At 58.6% G+C, this 17,057-nt stretch overlaps 1 protein-coding gene across 2 annotated transcripts in view; it reads right to left on the bottom strand.

The window, feature by feature from the left end:
- Positions 1–17,057, bottom strand: part of KIFC2 (kinesin family member C2) — a 30,873-nt gene that overhangs the window by 1,142 nt on the left and 12,674 nt on the right. For both annotated transcript variants that reach the window (XM_032781947.2, XM_075063312.1), the window contains 14 exons: positions 12,345–12,541; positions 11,819–11,884; positions 11,139–11,276; positions 10,179–10,376; positions 8,614–8,787; positions 8,085–8,232; positions 7,703–7,833; positions 7,331–7,442; positions 5,974–6,155; positions 3,629–3,733; positions 3,041–3,171; positions 1,952–2,075; positions 1,490–1,619; positions 418–647 (listed from right to left, as the gene is read on the bottom strand). In XM_032781947.2, the coding sequence (XP_032637838.1) occupies positions 418–647; positions 1,490–1,619; positions 1,952–2,075; positions 3,041–3,171; positions 3,629–3,733; positions 5,974–6,155; positions 7,331–7,442; positions 7,703–7,833; positions 8,085–8,232; positions 8,614–8,787; positions 10,179–10,376; positions 11,139–11,276; positions 11,819–11,884; positions 12,345–12,541 (2,066 nt within the window). The remainder of the gene's footprint in view (positions 1–417; positions 648–1,489; positions 1,620–1,951; positions 2,076–3,040; positions 3,172–3,628; positions 3,734–5,973; positions 6,156–7,330; positions 7,443–7,702; positions 7,834–8,084; positions 8,233–8,613; positions 8,788–10,178; positions 10,377–11,138; positions 11,277–11,818; positions 11,885–12,344; positions 12,542–17,057) is intronic.

Raw genomic sequence — 17,057 nt, forward strand, 5'->3', positions numbered from 1 at the left:
GAATAACCTGCCTCCACCACCAAGGGGCAGCGTGCCCCATTCCCCACACAGGGGTTCCTCAGCACAGTACTAAGGGACATGGGTGGGGTGTGCAGGGTGGGACGACATGGGTCCACTGCTCAGATGCACAGAAACCAACAGAGCCCTCGGCAACCCCCGTATCGCCCTGGACTGGGAAGTCTGTTAGTCAGCAGCGTTCTCCCTGCTGGCCAGAGGCGGCAGCACAGGGTGAAATAATGTAGGTCCTACACAAACAACAACAGCTGTTCCCCCTTTTTTCTGCCACAGAACGGCAGATTTCCACGAGGCGTTTCAGGTGCAGCAGCTCACGCGTGCGAGATGCGGCCTGCAGAGACTACAAGCCCCAGCATGCAGTGCGGCCATTCCCCAGCATGCCCCAGGCCTGGCGGTACCCACCTGCACCATCATTATAGTCTTGCTGCCCTTGCCCAGGGAATCCTGCAGCAGGTAGGTGAGCTTGGAGTTGCGGAACGGCACGTGGCCCTGCTTGGCTCTGAGGGCCTGAATCACCTCCCCCAGGGCCAGCAGGGACTTGTTAATGCTCTGAGCTTCCTTCAGCCGCTCGCCCTGCGCCCCCGACTTCCAGACCCGCTCAGAACCCGCCAGGTCCACCAGATTCAGCTTCCCTGGGGCGCCGGAGACACAAGAGGGGAGTCTGGGCTTTAGCAGGATCTGCACGGCGGGCTCAGGGGAGCCAGGCAGGGCTGGGTCTGCCAGGAAGGGGCCAGGTGTGGGGTGCCCTTGGGGGAGCGGCAACCCTTCCCTGCCTGCCCTCCAGATCTCCTCGCTCCCCCTCCAGCTGGCACTTGGCTCCCGGAACTGACCCACACCTAACACTGCCCCACAAGAAAGGAGCTGGGACCTCTCCATTCCCGCACACAGATGGGAGCACAATTTTGCATCAACAGTGATAAATCTGAGCCTGAAACTCAGACCACTTGGCCAGAGCCAGCTGACACAGGCCAAACTGCAGCACAGACATACCTGCGCAGGCCAGCTGGCAGCCAGGAACGATGGCCGGTCCCTGCCCTGGAATCAGAGCCAGCCCTCCCCTTAGCGAGCCCCGGGCAGCTTGACACCTCCTCAGCCGGCCATTCCTGCCTAAGAACCCCACATTGTCCTGAGAAGCCTGCTCTGACCTCAATGCAGCCTCTGGGGGACCTCTGCCCCCACGTGGGGTGGCTGGAGGAAGGCTCAGGGGCCTCCCACAAACACCAAGCCACCTCCCCCCGCCCTGGAAATCCTGAATCAGTGTGTCCCCGGCATTGACCATTACGTCCAAAGCCCCCAGTCCTCTTCCTCGCCTCCTGTCCATCAGCTGCTATGGACAGACTGTCTCCAGCGGCTCTGCCACCCCCAGGCTGTCCCAGGGCGTCTCTCCCTGTTGCGGTGCAGCCAGCAGGGGGCAACACGCAGCAGGCCGGGGATCCAGGAGAGGATTGTGGCGCAGGCCCACGGCCGTGGGTACCTGATGTCTTGGTGCCGGTGCTGCAGTTGGTGCCAGTGATGGTGACGGTGAGCAGGGCGTGGGACCGGGAGCTGCGCTCGTTCATGTTGGTGCAGTAGGTCGCCCGGTTCCTCTTTCCCAGCGACAGCATCTGAGACAGAGCCACAAGCCGAGGGAATGAACCCACCAGGAATGGGGGGAGCTGGACAGAACCTCCCAGCCCCCAGCCCCACCCTCCAAGGTGCAGTGACGTGCGGCAGCTGCAGGGAGCCTCCCACTCTGCTCGGCGACGTGCCCGGAGAGCACCAGTCTGGACAGCACTGACTGAGTCAGTAGCGCCAGCAAAGGGAGGAAGCAGAGCGATGGCTGGACCAGGTTTCACGAATTCATGAGCACTGACTCCGCCCCTTTTAGCTCCACTCCACCCCCTCACTCCTCTCTGCACCCGCAGGCCATGTGTGGCTTTGCCCTGTCCCCTGGTACCTTGCGGATCTCCCGGAGCCCCTGCACCTCCACACTGGTCAGGCCCGGCACATGGAGCTGCCCACTCCCGTCAGGGTTCAGCTTGATGTCCAGCTTCTCCTGCGGCTCCTTCCCAAGCAGATCCCTGCAGGGAGGTGAGAACATCAGCTCAGGCTGGGTCCCCATGCTCAGGACGGTCTCTCAGGGCGAGTTAAGATGGTATCGAGTCTGCAGACAGGGATGCTAGGGGAGGGGATGGGCCATGGGGAGTCTAGGACCTAGGGCTTCACAAACCGTACAGAGCAATGACTGCCCTCTCCATGGAAATGCAGCCACCTCTGGAGTGGGGCTCTGAACAGCAGCTTAGAACAAATGAAGAGGAATCCTGGATCCAACTGATGCCAACAGAAAGATTTAAGGTGGTTTTATGTTTCAGCTTAAATCTGCATCTCCAGCGTACAGCGCCCCCTAGTGCACTGTGAGGGCCTGTCAAGCAGTGCTGAGAGCATCCCCTATAGCACAGCGCCCCCTAGTGTGCTCTGGGGTCCTGTCAATCAATGCCAACAGCACCCCCTGCAGCACAGCGCCCCCTAGTGTGCTCTGGGGTCCTGTCAATCAGTGAGGACAGTGCCCCCTGCAGCACAGCGCCCCCTAGTGTGCTCTGGGGTCCCGTCAATCAGTGAGGACAGTGCCCCCTGCAGCACAGCGCCCCCTAGTGTGCTCTGGGGTCCCGTCAATCAGTGAGGACAGTGCCCCCTGCAGCACAGCGCCCCCTAGTGCTGCTCTGGGGTCCTGTCAATCAGTGCCAAGAGCACCCCCTGCAGTACAGCGCCCCCTAGTGCACTCTGGGGTCCTGTCAATCAGTGCTGAGAGCACCTCCTGCTGCACTCCCTCCCCCGTCCCAGCGCAGCACCCCCTAGTCCCATGCTGGGTATTGGGGTCACTGTGGAGTGCTGAGTAGGTCCCTTGGCCAGAGCCTGCCATGCTCAGGGGCATGACCCAGGCTCAGCCCACGCCTCCCTGGTGCCCGGCCTGTGCGGTGGGGTGAGGAGAAGGTTCTGTGGGGGGCAGGGCATTCCTAGCGGTGCGTGGGGCAGGCCCCCCTCTTACCGGATCGCCTCGTTGTAGATCTCCACCACGCTGAGGGTCACCGAGTATTTCCACAGCCCCGCCCTGGCCTCCATCTCCTGGTACAGGGCCTGCAGCGCCCGCTGGTTTATGCCAGGGTCCTCAGGGACACCCTGGAGCCAGACAAAGACAGGGCCTCAGGCTTCTGCCCAGCACAGAGCTGGGGGCTTCGGGGGCAGCCTAGGCCGCCTCAGAGTCCCATCAAGATGGAGGTGTGTGTGGACGTGTCCATGCATGTCACAGCCCGTTGGCACACGCGTGTGTAGCCGTGTGGAGGAGTGTCCAGGTCAGGATCCCCTGCACTGAGCCCCGTGCTTCCAGGCAACTCCAAACGCCCACAGATGATGCCCCCCTTCCCAAGGGAAGAGAGACAGATCCCAGTTCCCAAGAGCCAGAGCCTGTCTGGGGGGCAGCAGGATTGCCACATCCCTGGAGGGCTCTAGGCCTGGGATGTGGAGTGGGGTCTCTCCATTTCCCCACCCCAGCACCAGTCCTTCCAGGAACATGTGGAGCTAAGTGGGGCCAAACCCAGACTGGCCCCTTGCTCAGCCCCATGGCCCTGCCGCCTACCTCCATGGTGTACGTCTTCCCTGAGCCGGTCTGGCCGTAGGCAAAGATACACACGTTGTAGCCATCCAGACAGGACAGGACCAGGGGCTCGATCTCCAGGAACACCTGAGTGGGAGGCAGACAAACAGACGTGTGTCAGCAGGAGGCCGAGGGACCCGTGTCCCAGTGGGGGTGCAGGTTCTCCAGTGTGGGTGACAGCCAGCAGAGCTGTGGGGAGAGGGGTGCAGTGCAGGGGGTGCCCTGAGCAGGCAGGGTGAGTGCTAGGGGCTGAGGCTTCCGGTCATGCAGGGGAAAAGCCAGTTACCTGCGGCTCTGGCAATCATGGCTCTGGTAGTCCAGGAGGAGCTCCAGGGTCCTGTCCCTGGCTAGGCACCTGGGGATCAAGGGGTCACAAAGCACCAGGTGGAAAGGTCAGCGCAGAATTAACGAGCCCTCTGCAGGGGGGAGACAGTGCCCAGAGCTCCCCTGCTGCGATGGGCCCTAGCATGCTCTGCCAGACCATGGAGCACCGCCACACGCCGTCTTAGAACACAACACCCCCTGCACACCACTCTAGAACAGACTGCACACCGCTCTAGAACAGTCCAGCCGCACACTGCTCTAGAACAGACACCAAATGGCTCTAGGACAGTTCAGCTGCGCAGCGCTCTAGAACAGATGTCATGTTGGCCCAGCTGCACACCGCTCTAGAACAGCCCACCCCACAAATACACACAGATCTAGAACAGGCCAGTCATGCACTGTTCTAGAACAGTCCACCCAGTCACTGGTCTAGAACATACAGGCCATTCACCGATCTAGAGCAGCCAGACCTCACACTCTAGAGCAAAAGTCCACTCGTACAATCAGTACTTTCCCACTGCTCTAGAACACCCTGCACCATCCATGCAGTGGGAGTACCATGCCCCACACGTTGTTCTGGAACACTTTGTCACCCATCAATCTAAACTGTTCCCATAGACAGACCCAGAACACCACAGCCTACATGTCATTGTAGAACACTCCACACCACCCCCTTGCACTTTGAATCTAGAATGTTCCACATATCGATCTAGAACGTGCTGTATTTCCATTTACTTAGAACACTATAATCCACGTGGCATTTTTCAACCCTCTGTTAACTATTCTAGAATGTCCCCTCGCCAAAGACAATTCTCTAGCACATTTGGGCCATAAATGCTCACCTAGCTCACCATAAACTCTTATTCTAGAGCTCTGTAGGCCACTACAGAACCCCATGCCATGCACTGATCTAGAACACTACAGCATGAGTCTCACTGTAGAACACTCAGAAAGGCAAGCTGTCCTAGAATGCTCCCCCCACACTCCAATCTAGAACAACCTGGTCTGCGTGCTGATCTAGAATGCCGGCAACTCTTGCTGTTCTGGAACACGTCCTGCTCAGTGGTCTAGAATACCTCTCCTCCTCCTCCTCCACTGCTCCCCAGTGCCAGCACTGCTCTGACATGCTCTGCTTTCTAGAATGCTTTTCTCCCTTCTGCCTGTCTCACTTCCCCGGTTCCTCTTGAACACTGCACCTCCCCACGCCCTGGAACTCTCTGCCCTACCCTGCAGCCTTCTGGAGTCCCCCAAGCCCCACCAGCATTCCAGCTCTGTTGCGTTCTGGGCTGCTCCAGGCTCTGCTCCCCTGGCAAGCCACTGCCCCATCCCATCACAGTGTAGATGTGGGGCTGGAGGGAGGCACACGCCCCGGCCTGCCCTCCCTCATTCCCAAGTGCTGCTGAGCAGTGCAGCTCCCCGATGGGGGCCTGCTGGCCGCACAGCAATTCTGTGGAGGGGCTCCTGGTAACACAGCCCATCCCCACACCCACATAACTGCCCCAATCGCTGGGCTGCTGCTGACCCCACAGCTGCCAGGGGACGGAAGGCCCTTCTGCCGAGCCCCACAGGCACAGTGCCAGCGCCACCCAGGCCAGTGTGGAGACCGGCACGGACATGGCTAAGGGGCCCAGCACCCCTGGCACGGGCACAATGAGGGGAAGGGAGAGCAAGTGTCTGGCTGCAGCTGCTGCCTTGAGACCACCCCCTCCCCGGCCTGGGGGGCCACAGCTCTGAGGTGAAGATGCCCGTGGGCCTGGCCAGTTCTGAGGGGTGGCCCAGGCAGGGCACTGAGTCACTGGGCATGAGAAACAAGCAGGGGGTGGCTCAGATTCAGTCCTGCTGCCAGTCTTCACTGTCAGAATGCCCCAGGGCCCTGACTGCCAGCGGCTTGGGTGGCACCTGGGCCCCCGGCTCATGGCTGGCATCACCCTGGGTTCAGGGGCAGGGTGCCCAGGCTGGCACAGAGGGCATGCAGCACGGCAGGGATTCGGGCAGCGGGTCACCTCCTCCTGCGTGGCCTCTGGCAGGAAGACCTTGTCCAGCTCGAAGGTTCTCTCCTTGCCCTTGTAGCAGGCGGTGACGCTGCTGTCGCTGCCGGGCTCCGTGCTGACAGCTGTGCTCACCTCCCCCTCCCGCTGGTCCACCTCCGTCACCGGCTTCAGGCGGCAGAGCACCCGGATGTTCCCTGGGGCGGAGACACAGGGTCACGGGGGCTCTGCAGGGCCCTGGAGACCAGAGTCCTCTGCGCGGGACAGCCAGGGGCCCTCAGTCTCCATGGCCCAGCCAGCCCCTGGCCAATCAGCGCCAATGGCTGCCTGGCCCATGAGAAGCCAGGCTGAGACCTCCAGCCCCCAGGGCCGCCCGCAGACGGGCTCATCCTGCAGCCAGGGGCAGGGCCGAAGCCAGCCCTGTGTGACCCCACGCTCGGACAATGCTCCTGTCACCGTCGGGGTGCAGCCCTGGCTCCTCAAGGCATGTCCCAGCCCAGACCCATTGGAAGGAACGTCTAAAGAGGCTTCTGTGGCTCAGCCCCCGGGTGTGGGCCTGAGCAGGGAGGGCTCCAGGACTGGCACAGCAGCCAGAGCCCTGGGCGTGGGCCAGGGGTCAGCGCAGAAGGCCGAGCCCTGGGCGTGGGCCGGGGGCTCTGGGGGTCGGCGCAGGTGGCCAAGCCCTGGGCGTGGGTTCTGGGGGTCAGCGCAGGTGGCCGAGCCCTGGGCATGGGCTCTGGGGGTCAGCGCAGGAGGCCGAGCCCTGGGCGTGGCCCGGGGGCTCTGGGGGTCGGCGCAGGTGGCCAAGTCCTGGGTGTGGGCTCTGGGGGTCGGCACAGGTGGCCAAGCCCTGGGCGTGGGCCAGGGGCTCTGGGAGTCAGGGCAGGAGGCTGAGCCCAGGGCGTGGGCCGGGAGCTCTGGGGGTCGGCGCAGGTGTTTAAGCCTGGGGTGTGGGCCGGGGGCGTGTCACAGGATCCTGGTGGCCTGGAGCCAGGACCACACCTGGTTTTCATGGGGTCTGAACCCAGCTGGCCCTGCTCAATGGGAACTACTGAAGCAGGAGGCGGAGCAGGAACCTCTTGGCTCCTCCCACACAGCTGCTCAGCCAATGAAAAAAAGACGTAGTTGTGCCAAGCTGTCATTGGCTGCTTAGTGACCCAGCAGGCAGATGGTGACACCTGAGAGCCAGTTAACCCTTTCACGCCTGCCACACCCCCCATGCTTGGCTCTGTAAGTCCCCAACCCAGGAAAGCGACCAGCTGCTTCAGGCTCCATGGAGCCTCTGCTGGGTGGGGCATGGGGCCCATCCCGCCCTGCTCGTGGCCCCCACATGGAATCCATTCCCCTGCCACCCTGCCCCGGCCCTTCGCACCTTTCAGCTCCACCAGCTGGGCGTGGTACTTTTTCCGCAGCAGCACCTCATGCTGGTATTTCTGCAGCAGGTCCCAGCTAGCTTCAGACGCCTCGCTGACGGCCAAGCACATCTAGGGGGACAGGGACGCTCAGCCCCCAGCCGGGCGGTGCCCAGAGAGCCAGGCTGAGTGCCCAGCACCGCTAGTGTTGGGGGCAGGGACTGGGGGACGGACGCTCAGCCCCCAGCCGGGCCGTGCCCAGAGAGCCAGGCTGAGTGCCCAGCACCGCCAGTGTTGGGGGCAGGGACTGGGGGACAAGGAGCAACTGCCTCCTTCCCCTGGACAGGCCTCCCCTGCCCCCTCCATTCCCCAGAAGCCTCCCCCAGCCTCACCTGTCTCCTGGCCTCCCGGATGGCCGCCTCGTAGAACTCAGAGAAGTCGCACACCTGGCTGCGCAGGCTGGAGTAGTTGGTTTTCATGCCCTTAAGGATGGGCTGCAGCATGGCCAGGCGCCTCTGGACACCTGCCAGGGGAGCAGAGACCGGGGGCAGCTGCCCTCAGAAACAGGCCCTCGCTAGTGCATCCCCCCACCCCTGCCCTACACAGGGATCCACTCTGCAGGGCTGGAATCTGCTCCCATCAAGTGCAAGGGATCCGCTCCCCAGGGATCTGCTCCCAGCAGGAATCTGTGCTGTTCGCTCATGGCTCAGGATCCCCTCCTGACCAGGGGCTTTCGGAGACGATTCCCCAGCCCCCCCCCCAGGCCTGCGGTACCTGTCAGCTGCTCGCGGAGCTGCTCCAGGTGCTGCTCCGAGCTCTCCGAGGCCTCCTTGACGGCCTCCTCCTTCTGGGCTTCCAGGTGGCTGATCTCCCGCAGCAGCTCCTCCCGCAGCTTGGCGATTTCAGACTCGTAGGTAGAGATCTGCAGGCGAGGCGACCCCTGGATCAACAGGGAGGGCTCATCTGACCCTCCCAGGGGCTGCAGGGGTCCCATGAGTGAGGGACAGGGCTCCTGGCTATGGCCTGGGGAGAGGGACGGGGGAGGTCGGTCCCTCCACAGGTGAGTGCCTGCTCTGGGGGCTAGATGGAGCAGCTCCATTCCCCCACCTCCACCTGCCATGCCCAGGCCCTGGGGACCTGCCCCCTCTTTCATGGAGTCTGGGCTACCCTCCCATGCCCAATGGCCACCCCCAGGGAGGGGTCTCTCAGCAAAGGAGCAAGGAGCCGTGGGCCACGGTATTCTGCCTGTGGGGGCACAAGTTCGAATCCCACCCACCCTGTCAACGGTGCCGCTCCTGCTCACCTTGTGCCGCAGCTCAGCAGTCACCTCCTCCGAGCCTTGCAGCTGCTCGGCCAGCCGCTGGCACTGCTCCCCCTGGCTGGAGAGCTGCTCCAGCAGCCCCCGGTTCCGCTCCTCAGCCTCCACCAGAGACCTCAGGGTCATGGGGGACTCCACCTCCACCATCTGGGTCACGTACTAGAGATATGAAACAGACACTGTGAGGGGCTGGGGAGTGGGGACCTCACTGCCCCCTGCTGGGGGAATCAGACCTGTACGTACGTGTGTGTGTCCGCGCGCACGCACACCCCCTGCTGGGGGAATTGTGTGTGTGTGTGTGTGTGTGTGTGTGTGTCACTGCCCCCTGCTGGGGGAATCAGACCTGTACATGCGTGTGTGTGTGTGTGTGTGTGCGCGTGCGTCCATCCGCACGCATGCGCACCCCCTGCTGGGGGAATCGTGTGTGTTTGTGTGTTACTGCCCCCTGCTGGGGGAATCGAACCTGTGTGTGTGTGTGTGTGAGCGAGAGAGAGAGAGACTGGCGTGTGTGTGTGTGTGTGTGTGTGTGTGTGTGTGTGTCACTGCCCCCTACTGGGGGAATCTGACCTGTGTATGTGTATGAGCGAATGAGAGAGAGACTGGTGTGTGTGTGTGTGTGTGTGTGTGTGTCACTGCCCCCTACTGCGGGAATTGGATGCATTCGTGTGTGTCACTGCCCTGTGTGGGCGCGCACACACCACTGCCCCCTGCTGGGCGAATCAGGCCTGTGGACTCGTGTGAGAGCAAGCGGATGCTCCTGCTCTCTAGTGGCCACAGGGCAAACTGCGGCCCAGAGAAGCAGGCCCTGAGCTGGGTGTTAGAATGGGTTCCTATCTGCATCCTGTATCACTTGCCAAACCGGTATTGCCCTGGCCTCTTCCTTTGCCATTCAGTGTTGAACGCATTCTACAACAATATGCATTACCTCACCTTTTGGGGGCGAAGCCAGACCTTTTGGCACCTGCTCCCCTATTTGGTGTAAACATTGCTTGTGCCAATCAGAGGCGAACACACACAGGTTTTGGGCCCCGTCCCCTATGACACTTCTGTGATGTCATAGTGAGTACTTTAGGGGTTGCCCTGCCATGTGCAGGCAGAGAGAGGAGAAAACGTGTCCCGTATATCCCGTGTATGCCGTAACCGAGCCTGATCACCTCGAAGCCTCTCTCTCAGCTCACGTGTTTCAAATAGAGCTTCTACGTTTGCCGGTCGTAATGTGTTGGTTTGTATTTGTAAGTATCAGTTATTACTAAATGCTGCATTTTGTTTGTAAATATTGTTAGTAGATATTTTAGGCATTGTGTGTTTTAGGTTTTGTTAACTCTATTAGCTAATCATAAGCTGCTCTCTTACCCCTTGTAACTATCCCCAATAAAATTTTAAATTGATTGATTTTAGTTGTGTGTGTGTGTGTCTGCAGTCTGCCTCGTGACCCATACTCTCCTTGCATCTCTTACCTATATAGTCTGTTGCCACGTGCAGCCTGGTAAATAACAGGCCTGCATTTCCTTTCGCCCCTGCGAATACGAGGCAATCTACACTGGGCTCACCTGTATGTCCGGGGGCCGAGTCTGCTGGGTCTCCAGCATGAGCTGCAGCTCCTGGATCCGCTCGTCCAGCCCGTGCACCTCCTGCTCCTTCCGCCACTGCAGGGCGCTGACCTGCCCCTCCAGGCGCACCAGCTCCTCCAGCTTCTGCTGCAGGGACGTCTCCAGGTGCTGCACTCTCGACCTCAGGCCCTCGTTCTCCTGGAGAGGGGCCGTGGGCAGGTCGTGGTTATGTGCCAGTTGGCTTCTCGGTGACCTGCCTGGCCTGATCTCCCAGTGCACTGCATGTGTGTGAACACAGGGGCGCCAGCCTGGAGCGGATCCCTGGAGCTCACTACCACAGTGGTAGTGACTCAGGGGCTGGGCATAGGGGGGCTCTAGGGGTCAGTGACATGGGGGATGGGTGGGGGGCAGGGCTCTAGGGGTCAGTGATGATGCTGGAGCTGCACATAGGGAGCTCTAGAATTCAATGACGGGGGGGCTGGGCGAAGGCAGGGGAATGGGTCAGCAATGGGGGCACCCTCACCTTGGACAGTGTGGCAGAGGGCTGGGCACGGGGAGGCTCTAGGGGTCAGTTATGGGGGCCTGACTGGGTGCTGGGTCAGTGACGGGGGGCTGCGGAGGGGCCCCCCTCACCTTATCCAGCGTGGCAGAGAGCTGGGCACGGGGCGGGTCTAGGGGTCAGCGACGAGTGGCTAGGTGGGTACTGGGTCAGCGACGGGGGGCCTGGGGGGCCCCCCTCACCTTGGCCAGCGTGGCAGAGGGCTGGGCACGGGCAGACTCTAGGGGTCAGTGATGGGGGGGCTGGGCGGGGGCTGGGTCAGCAACAGGGGGGCTGTGGGAGTGCCCCTCTCCTTGGCCAGCGTGGCAGAGGGCTGGGCATGGGGGGGCTCTAGGGGTCACTGACAGGTGGCTGGGTGGGTGCTGGCTCAGCGACGGGGGGGCGGAGGGGGGCTTTCTCACCTTGGCCAGCGTGGCAGAGGGTTGGGCAGACATGGTCGCCAGCTGCTGCAGGAGCCCCTGGGTGACGCTGAGACTCTGCTTCAGCCCCTCGTTCTCCACCGTCAGGTTGTGGATCCGCTTCTCCGAATCCGTCACCCCCTGGAACGAACAGGGGGGTCAGGGAGCTTGCCCCCCCCCACGCTGCCCCCAGGAGCCTTGGCACCCCCCCCACACCCTGCCCCCACAGCAGCTGCCAGCTTTCCTTTCCCAGGGGCGCCCCATCCCCCTGCTTCTCTCATCTTCCTCCACACCACATTCTTCCTCCCCCCACCCTGGGGGGCAGGAGAGGAGCCAGGCCTGTAAAAGAGGCAGTGGGGGGAGAGGGCAGAGAGGACAGGGGTGGGGAGGGGGGATGCAGTGAGGGGCAGAAGGAACAAACCTAGGTGGTGCAGTGGGGGGAGGAGGCAGATGGGATGTGGGGCTGGGGGGATGCAGTGGGGCGGGAGCAGAAGGAACAGGCCTGGAGAGGAGGCAGTGAGAGGGGAGGCAGAAGGGGCAGGCCTAGGGAATGGAGTGGGGTGGGGGACTGCAGTGGGGGGACAGAAGGGACAGGCCTAGGGGAGGAGGCAGAGGGGATGGAGCTGAGATGGGGGACAGAGGCAAAGGGGACGGTGGTGGGGTGGGGATATCCTTCTCCTCACCATCCCCGTGCGCAGCCGTGTCAGCTCCTCCTCTCGCTCCTCAATCTGCTGCTTCTGCTCTTGGACCTAGGGGAAAGACACATTCGATGTCAGGCTCCCCGCTCCCCCCTCCCCCAGGGCTGGGCGCCACGGCCCCCTCCCCATAGACAGGGGTACTGCCAATGTAGGGGTGCAGGGGCAGGGCAGGAGCAGCCCCAGGGCATAAGGGTCTGGCTGGCGGGTGTGAGCCCAGTGCCCCCATTGGCCCAGAGCGCCGTGAGGATGAGGACGGTGCCTGTTAGCCAGAGTTCCTCTATAGCTCAGGGGCGCTGAAAAGATGGGTTCTTGCCCCAGTTCCCCAGGGGCTCGTCCATCCCTGCGCTGTTAGCGGAGATCCCACCTGTGGAGTCGTCTCCAACCTCTGGGTCTTCTCCCTTCCTGAGGCTTTGCTGTGGGCCCTGCCAGCCTCTCCTCAGCAAGAGCATCATTCCCGCTGGCACTCCTACCTGCTGTGGCTCCACCAGCAGCGTCAGCCCCTGGTTCTCACCTGCAGGTCGAAGCTCCCTGCCAGCTGCTGCTTCTCCCTCTCCCCCTCTTCCAGCTGCTGCCTCAGGCCTGTGATCTCCTCCAGCAGCTTGTTCCTCTCCCCATGCAGCGCACTGATGGATTCCACCAGTCGGTGCACGCCCACGGGCTTCACAGGTGGACACGGGTACAGGGGACAAGTGGAGGGCGGCTTCATACCTGGAGAGGAGGGGACATAGGCAGTCACTCCTAGGGCATCCATGTGGGCACAGAACTCCTGCAGGGGCAGGTGGGCCATCTGGGGAAGGGATGAGGGGGATAGGGAAATGCAGCCCACCACAGAATCAGCCTGGAGACAGAATCACCCTCCCCCTCAGTGAGGGGCAGGTGGGTAACTGCTCAGAGGGGAGAATGGATGTGGGGGGACATTGTACAGATATTTTGGATGGGTGGGTAGATGGATGAGTGTATTGCATGGATGGATGGTGGATGGGCATGGTGGATGAATGAGTGGGTGCACTGCATGGGCGAATGGATGATGGATGAGCTTGTTGGGTGGATGGCTGGATGGTGTGTGGGATGGACAGGTGGTTGTGAGGGTTGCATGGATGAACAAGTGTGATGGATGGATGGTTGGGCAGATGGATGAGTGTGTTGGATGGGTGGGCAGATGGATTAGTGTGTTGGATGGATGGATGGGCAGATGGATGGATGGAGGGTGTGTTGGATGGCAGGGCACATGGATGGGTGTGTTGGGTGGATGAGTGTGTTGGATGGGTGGATGGCTGTGTTGGATGGCTGGGCAGATGGATGGATGGATGAATGTGTTGGGCAGATGGATGAGTGTGTTGGATGGGTGGTTGGTTGTGTTCAGTGGCTGGGCAGATGGACGAGTGTCTTGGATAGGTAGATGGGTGTGTCGGATGACTGGGCAAATGGATGAGTTGGATAGATGAATGGATGGATGGATGGTTTGGTGGATGGATGATTGGTTGTGTTGGATAGTTGGGCAGATGGATGAGTGTGTTGAATGGATGGATGGGTTGGGTGGATGGGTGTGTTGGATGGCTGGGCAGACAGATGAGTGTGTTGGATGGATGGTTGGTTGTGTTGGGTGGTTGGGCAGATGGGATGAGTGTGTTGGATGGATGGTTGGGCGGATGGATGAGTGTGTTGGATGGATGGGTTGGGTAGATGAGTGTGCTGGATGGGTGGGTGTGTTGGATGGTTGGGCAGACAGATGAGTGTGTTATATGGATGGTTGGGCAGATGGATGAGTGTGTTGGATGGATGGATGGGTTGGGTGGATGAGTGTGCTGGATGGATGGATGGATGGATGGGTGTGCTGGATGGTTGGGCAGACAGATGAGTGTGTTGGATGGATGGATGGCTGTGTTGGATGGCTGGGCAGATAGATGAGTGTGCTGGATGGATGGTTGGTTTTGTTGGGTGGTTGGGCAGATGGATGAGTGTGTTGGATGGATGGGTTGGGTGGATGAGTGTGCTGGATGGATGGGTGTGTTGGATTGGATGGTTGGGCAGATAGATGAGTGTGTTGAATGGATGGTTGGGCAGATGTACGGATGGATGAATGGATGGGAGTGTTAGATGGCTGGGCATAAGGATGAGTGTGTTGAATGGATGAATGGGTTGGGTGGATGAGTGGGATGGATGGATGGGTTGGATGGTTAGGCAGACACATGAGTGTGTTGGATGGATGGTTGGGTAGATGGATGAGTGTTTTGGATGGATGGTTGGTTGTGTTGGGTGGCTGAGCAGATGGATCAGTGTGTTGGAGGGATGGATGGGTGTATTGGATGGTTGGGCAGATGGATGAGTGTGTTGGATGGATGGGTGTGTTGGATGGATGGGCAGACAGATGAGTGTGTTGGATGGATGGATGGGTGTGTTGGATGGTTGGGCAGACAGATGAGTGTGTTGGATGGATGGTTGGGCAGATGGATGAGTGTGCTGGATGGATGGTTGGGCAGATGGATGAGTGTGTTGGATGGATGGGTTGGGTGAATGAGTGTGCAGGATGGATGGGTGTGTTGGATGGTTGGGCAGACAGATGAGTGTGTTGGATGGATGGTTGGGCAGATGGATGGACGGGTTGGGTGGATGAGTGTGTTGGATGGTTGGGCAGACAGATGAGTATGTTGGATGGATGGATGGGTGTGTTGGATGGTTGGGCAGATGTATGAGTGTGTTGGATGGATGGTTGGGCAGATGGATGGATGGGTTGGGTGGATGAATGTGCTGGAAGGATGCTGTAGTAGGAAGAGAGCCTGAGACATAAGCACTTGTATCAGAGGCCTGGTATGAGGCAGGACCTGCTCACACAATCTGCCAAGAACAGGGCTGATATTGCAGAAATACACATTCCTAAGGAGTGCTAGTCACAGAGTACTCACACAAACACATCCCGGTATCAAGCGGTACCAGAACATCCCAATATCGAGGATGGTACAAAAACATTCCCCAAGGATAACAGGAACACACTGACCCCTTGTGAAAGACACGGTCAGGATGACAGTACATAATAGATAACAAAGACTCCTGTGGCACCTTATAGACCAACAGACGTATTGGAGCATGAGCTTTCGTGGGTGAATATCCACTTCGTCAGACACATGTAACAGAAATTTCCAGAGGCAGGTATAAATATGCAAGCAAGAATCAGTCTAGAGATAACGAAGTTAGTTCAATCAGGGAGGATGAGGCCCTCTTCTAGCAGTTGAGGTGTGAACACCAAGGGAGGAGAAACTGCTTCTGTAGTATGTAATAGAGATGTTTTGATCGAACCAACATATACAAGGTGATGAGTGATTATTTGCCACATCAGGGGCAATAACTATGTCAGAGGGGAAATAGGGAACTTGTTTGTATTGGTGTATAAAATGGTACCTCAGAGGGAGTATCTTTGTCTGGTCCATGGAGGAATGGAAAATCCCACCATTCACTGAGCTGGTCCATTGTTATAGGCATACATGTATTAGTGGTCCAGTAGTCTGCGGGATACTAGTACTGTGCTTCATCGACAATAAACCTGGCTAGATGCCTTCATCCCCTAACAGATCTTGTGCTCACTGGGCGGTTCGCTCAAGGTCTGCTGTGCCAGCTGTCTGCACAGGGCTGGGGTGGCACACAGAGGGAACACACACACGCAGCCAAATATCTATCAACATCTAACAACAGATGGATGAGTGTGTTGGATGGATGGATGAATTCATGGTGTGTTGGGTGGATGCGTGGGCACGTTGGTTGGATGGATGGATGGATGGGAGGGTGGATGAGTATTTTGGGTGGATGGATAGATGGTATGTTGGACATGTTGAATGGACAGGTAGCTGTATTGGATGGACAGGTGGATGGGTGTGTTGGAAGGCTGGGCAGATGGGTGGATGTAAGGCATTTGATACAGTCTCGCATGATATTCTTATCGATAAACTAGACAAATACCATTTAGATGGGGCTACTATAAGGTGGGTGCATAACTGGCTGGATAACCGTACTCAGAGAGTGGTTATTAATGGCTCCCAATCCTGCTGGAAAGGTATAACAAGTGGGGTTCCGCAGGGGTCTGTTTTGGGACCGGCTCTGTTCAATATCTTCATCAACGACTTAGATGTTGGCATAGAAAGTACGCTTATTAAGTTTGCGGACGATACCAAACTGGGAGGGATTGCAACTGCTTTGGAGGACAGGGTCAAAATTCAAAATGATCTGGACAAATTGGAGAAATGGTCTGAGGTAAACCGGATGAAGTTCAATAAAGACAAATGCAAAGTGCTCCACTTAGGAAGGAACAATCAGTTTCACACATACAGAATGGGAAGAGACTGTCTAGGAAGGAGTATGGCAGAAAGAGATCTAGGGGTCATAGTGGACCACAAGCTAAATATGAGTCAACAGTGTGATACTGTTGCAAAAAAAGCAAACGTGATTCTGGGATGCATTAACAGGTGTGTTGTAAACAAGACACGAGAAGTCATTCTTCCTCTCTACTCTGCGCTGGTTAGGCCTCAACTGGAGTATTGTGTCCAGTTCTGGGCACCGCATTTCAAGAAAGATGTGGAGAAATTGGAGAGGGTCCAGAGAAGAGCAACAAGAATGATTAAAGGTCTTGAGAACATGACCTATGAAGGAAGGCTGAAAAAATTGGGTTTATTTAGTTTGGAAAAGAGAAGACTGAGAGGGGACATGATAGCAGTTTTCAGGTATCTAAAAGGGTGTCATCAGGAGGAGGGAGAAAACTTGTTCACCTTAGCCTCTAATGATAGAACAAGAAGCAATGGGCTTAAACTGCAGCAAGGGAGATTTAGGTTGGACATTAGGAAAAAGTTCCTAACTGTCAGGGTAGTTAAACACTGGAATAAATTGCCTAGGGAGGTTGTGGAATCTCCATCTCTGGAGATATTTAAGAGTAGGTTAGATAAATGTCTATCAGGGATGGTCTAGACAGTATTTGGTCCTGCCATGAGGGCAGGGGACTGGACTCGATGACCTCTCGAGGTCCCTTCCTGTCCGAGAGTCTATGAATCTATGTGTTGGATGGATCAGCAGATGTGTGGATGTGTTGGATGGACAGGTGGATGAGTGGGTGTGTAGGATAGACAGGGGGATGGATGGGTGGGTGAGTGTGTTGAATGGATGAATGACTGGACAGGTGTATTGGATGAGTGCATGGGGTCGTTGGGTGGTTGAGCAGATGGATGAGTGTTTTGGATAGACG

This window comes from Chelonoidis abingdonii, chromosome 2 (genome assembly GCF_003597395.2).
Source record: "Chelonoidis abingdonii isolate Lonesome George chromosome 2, CheloAbing_2.0, whole genome shotgun sequence".
NCBI lineage: Eukaryota > Metazoa > Chordata > Testudines > Testudinidae > Chelonoidis > Chelonoidis abingdonii.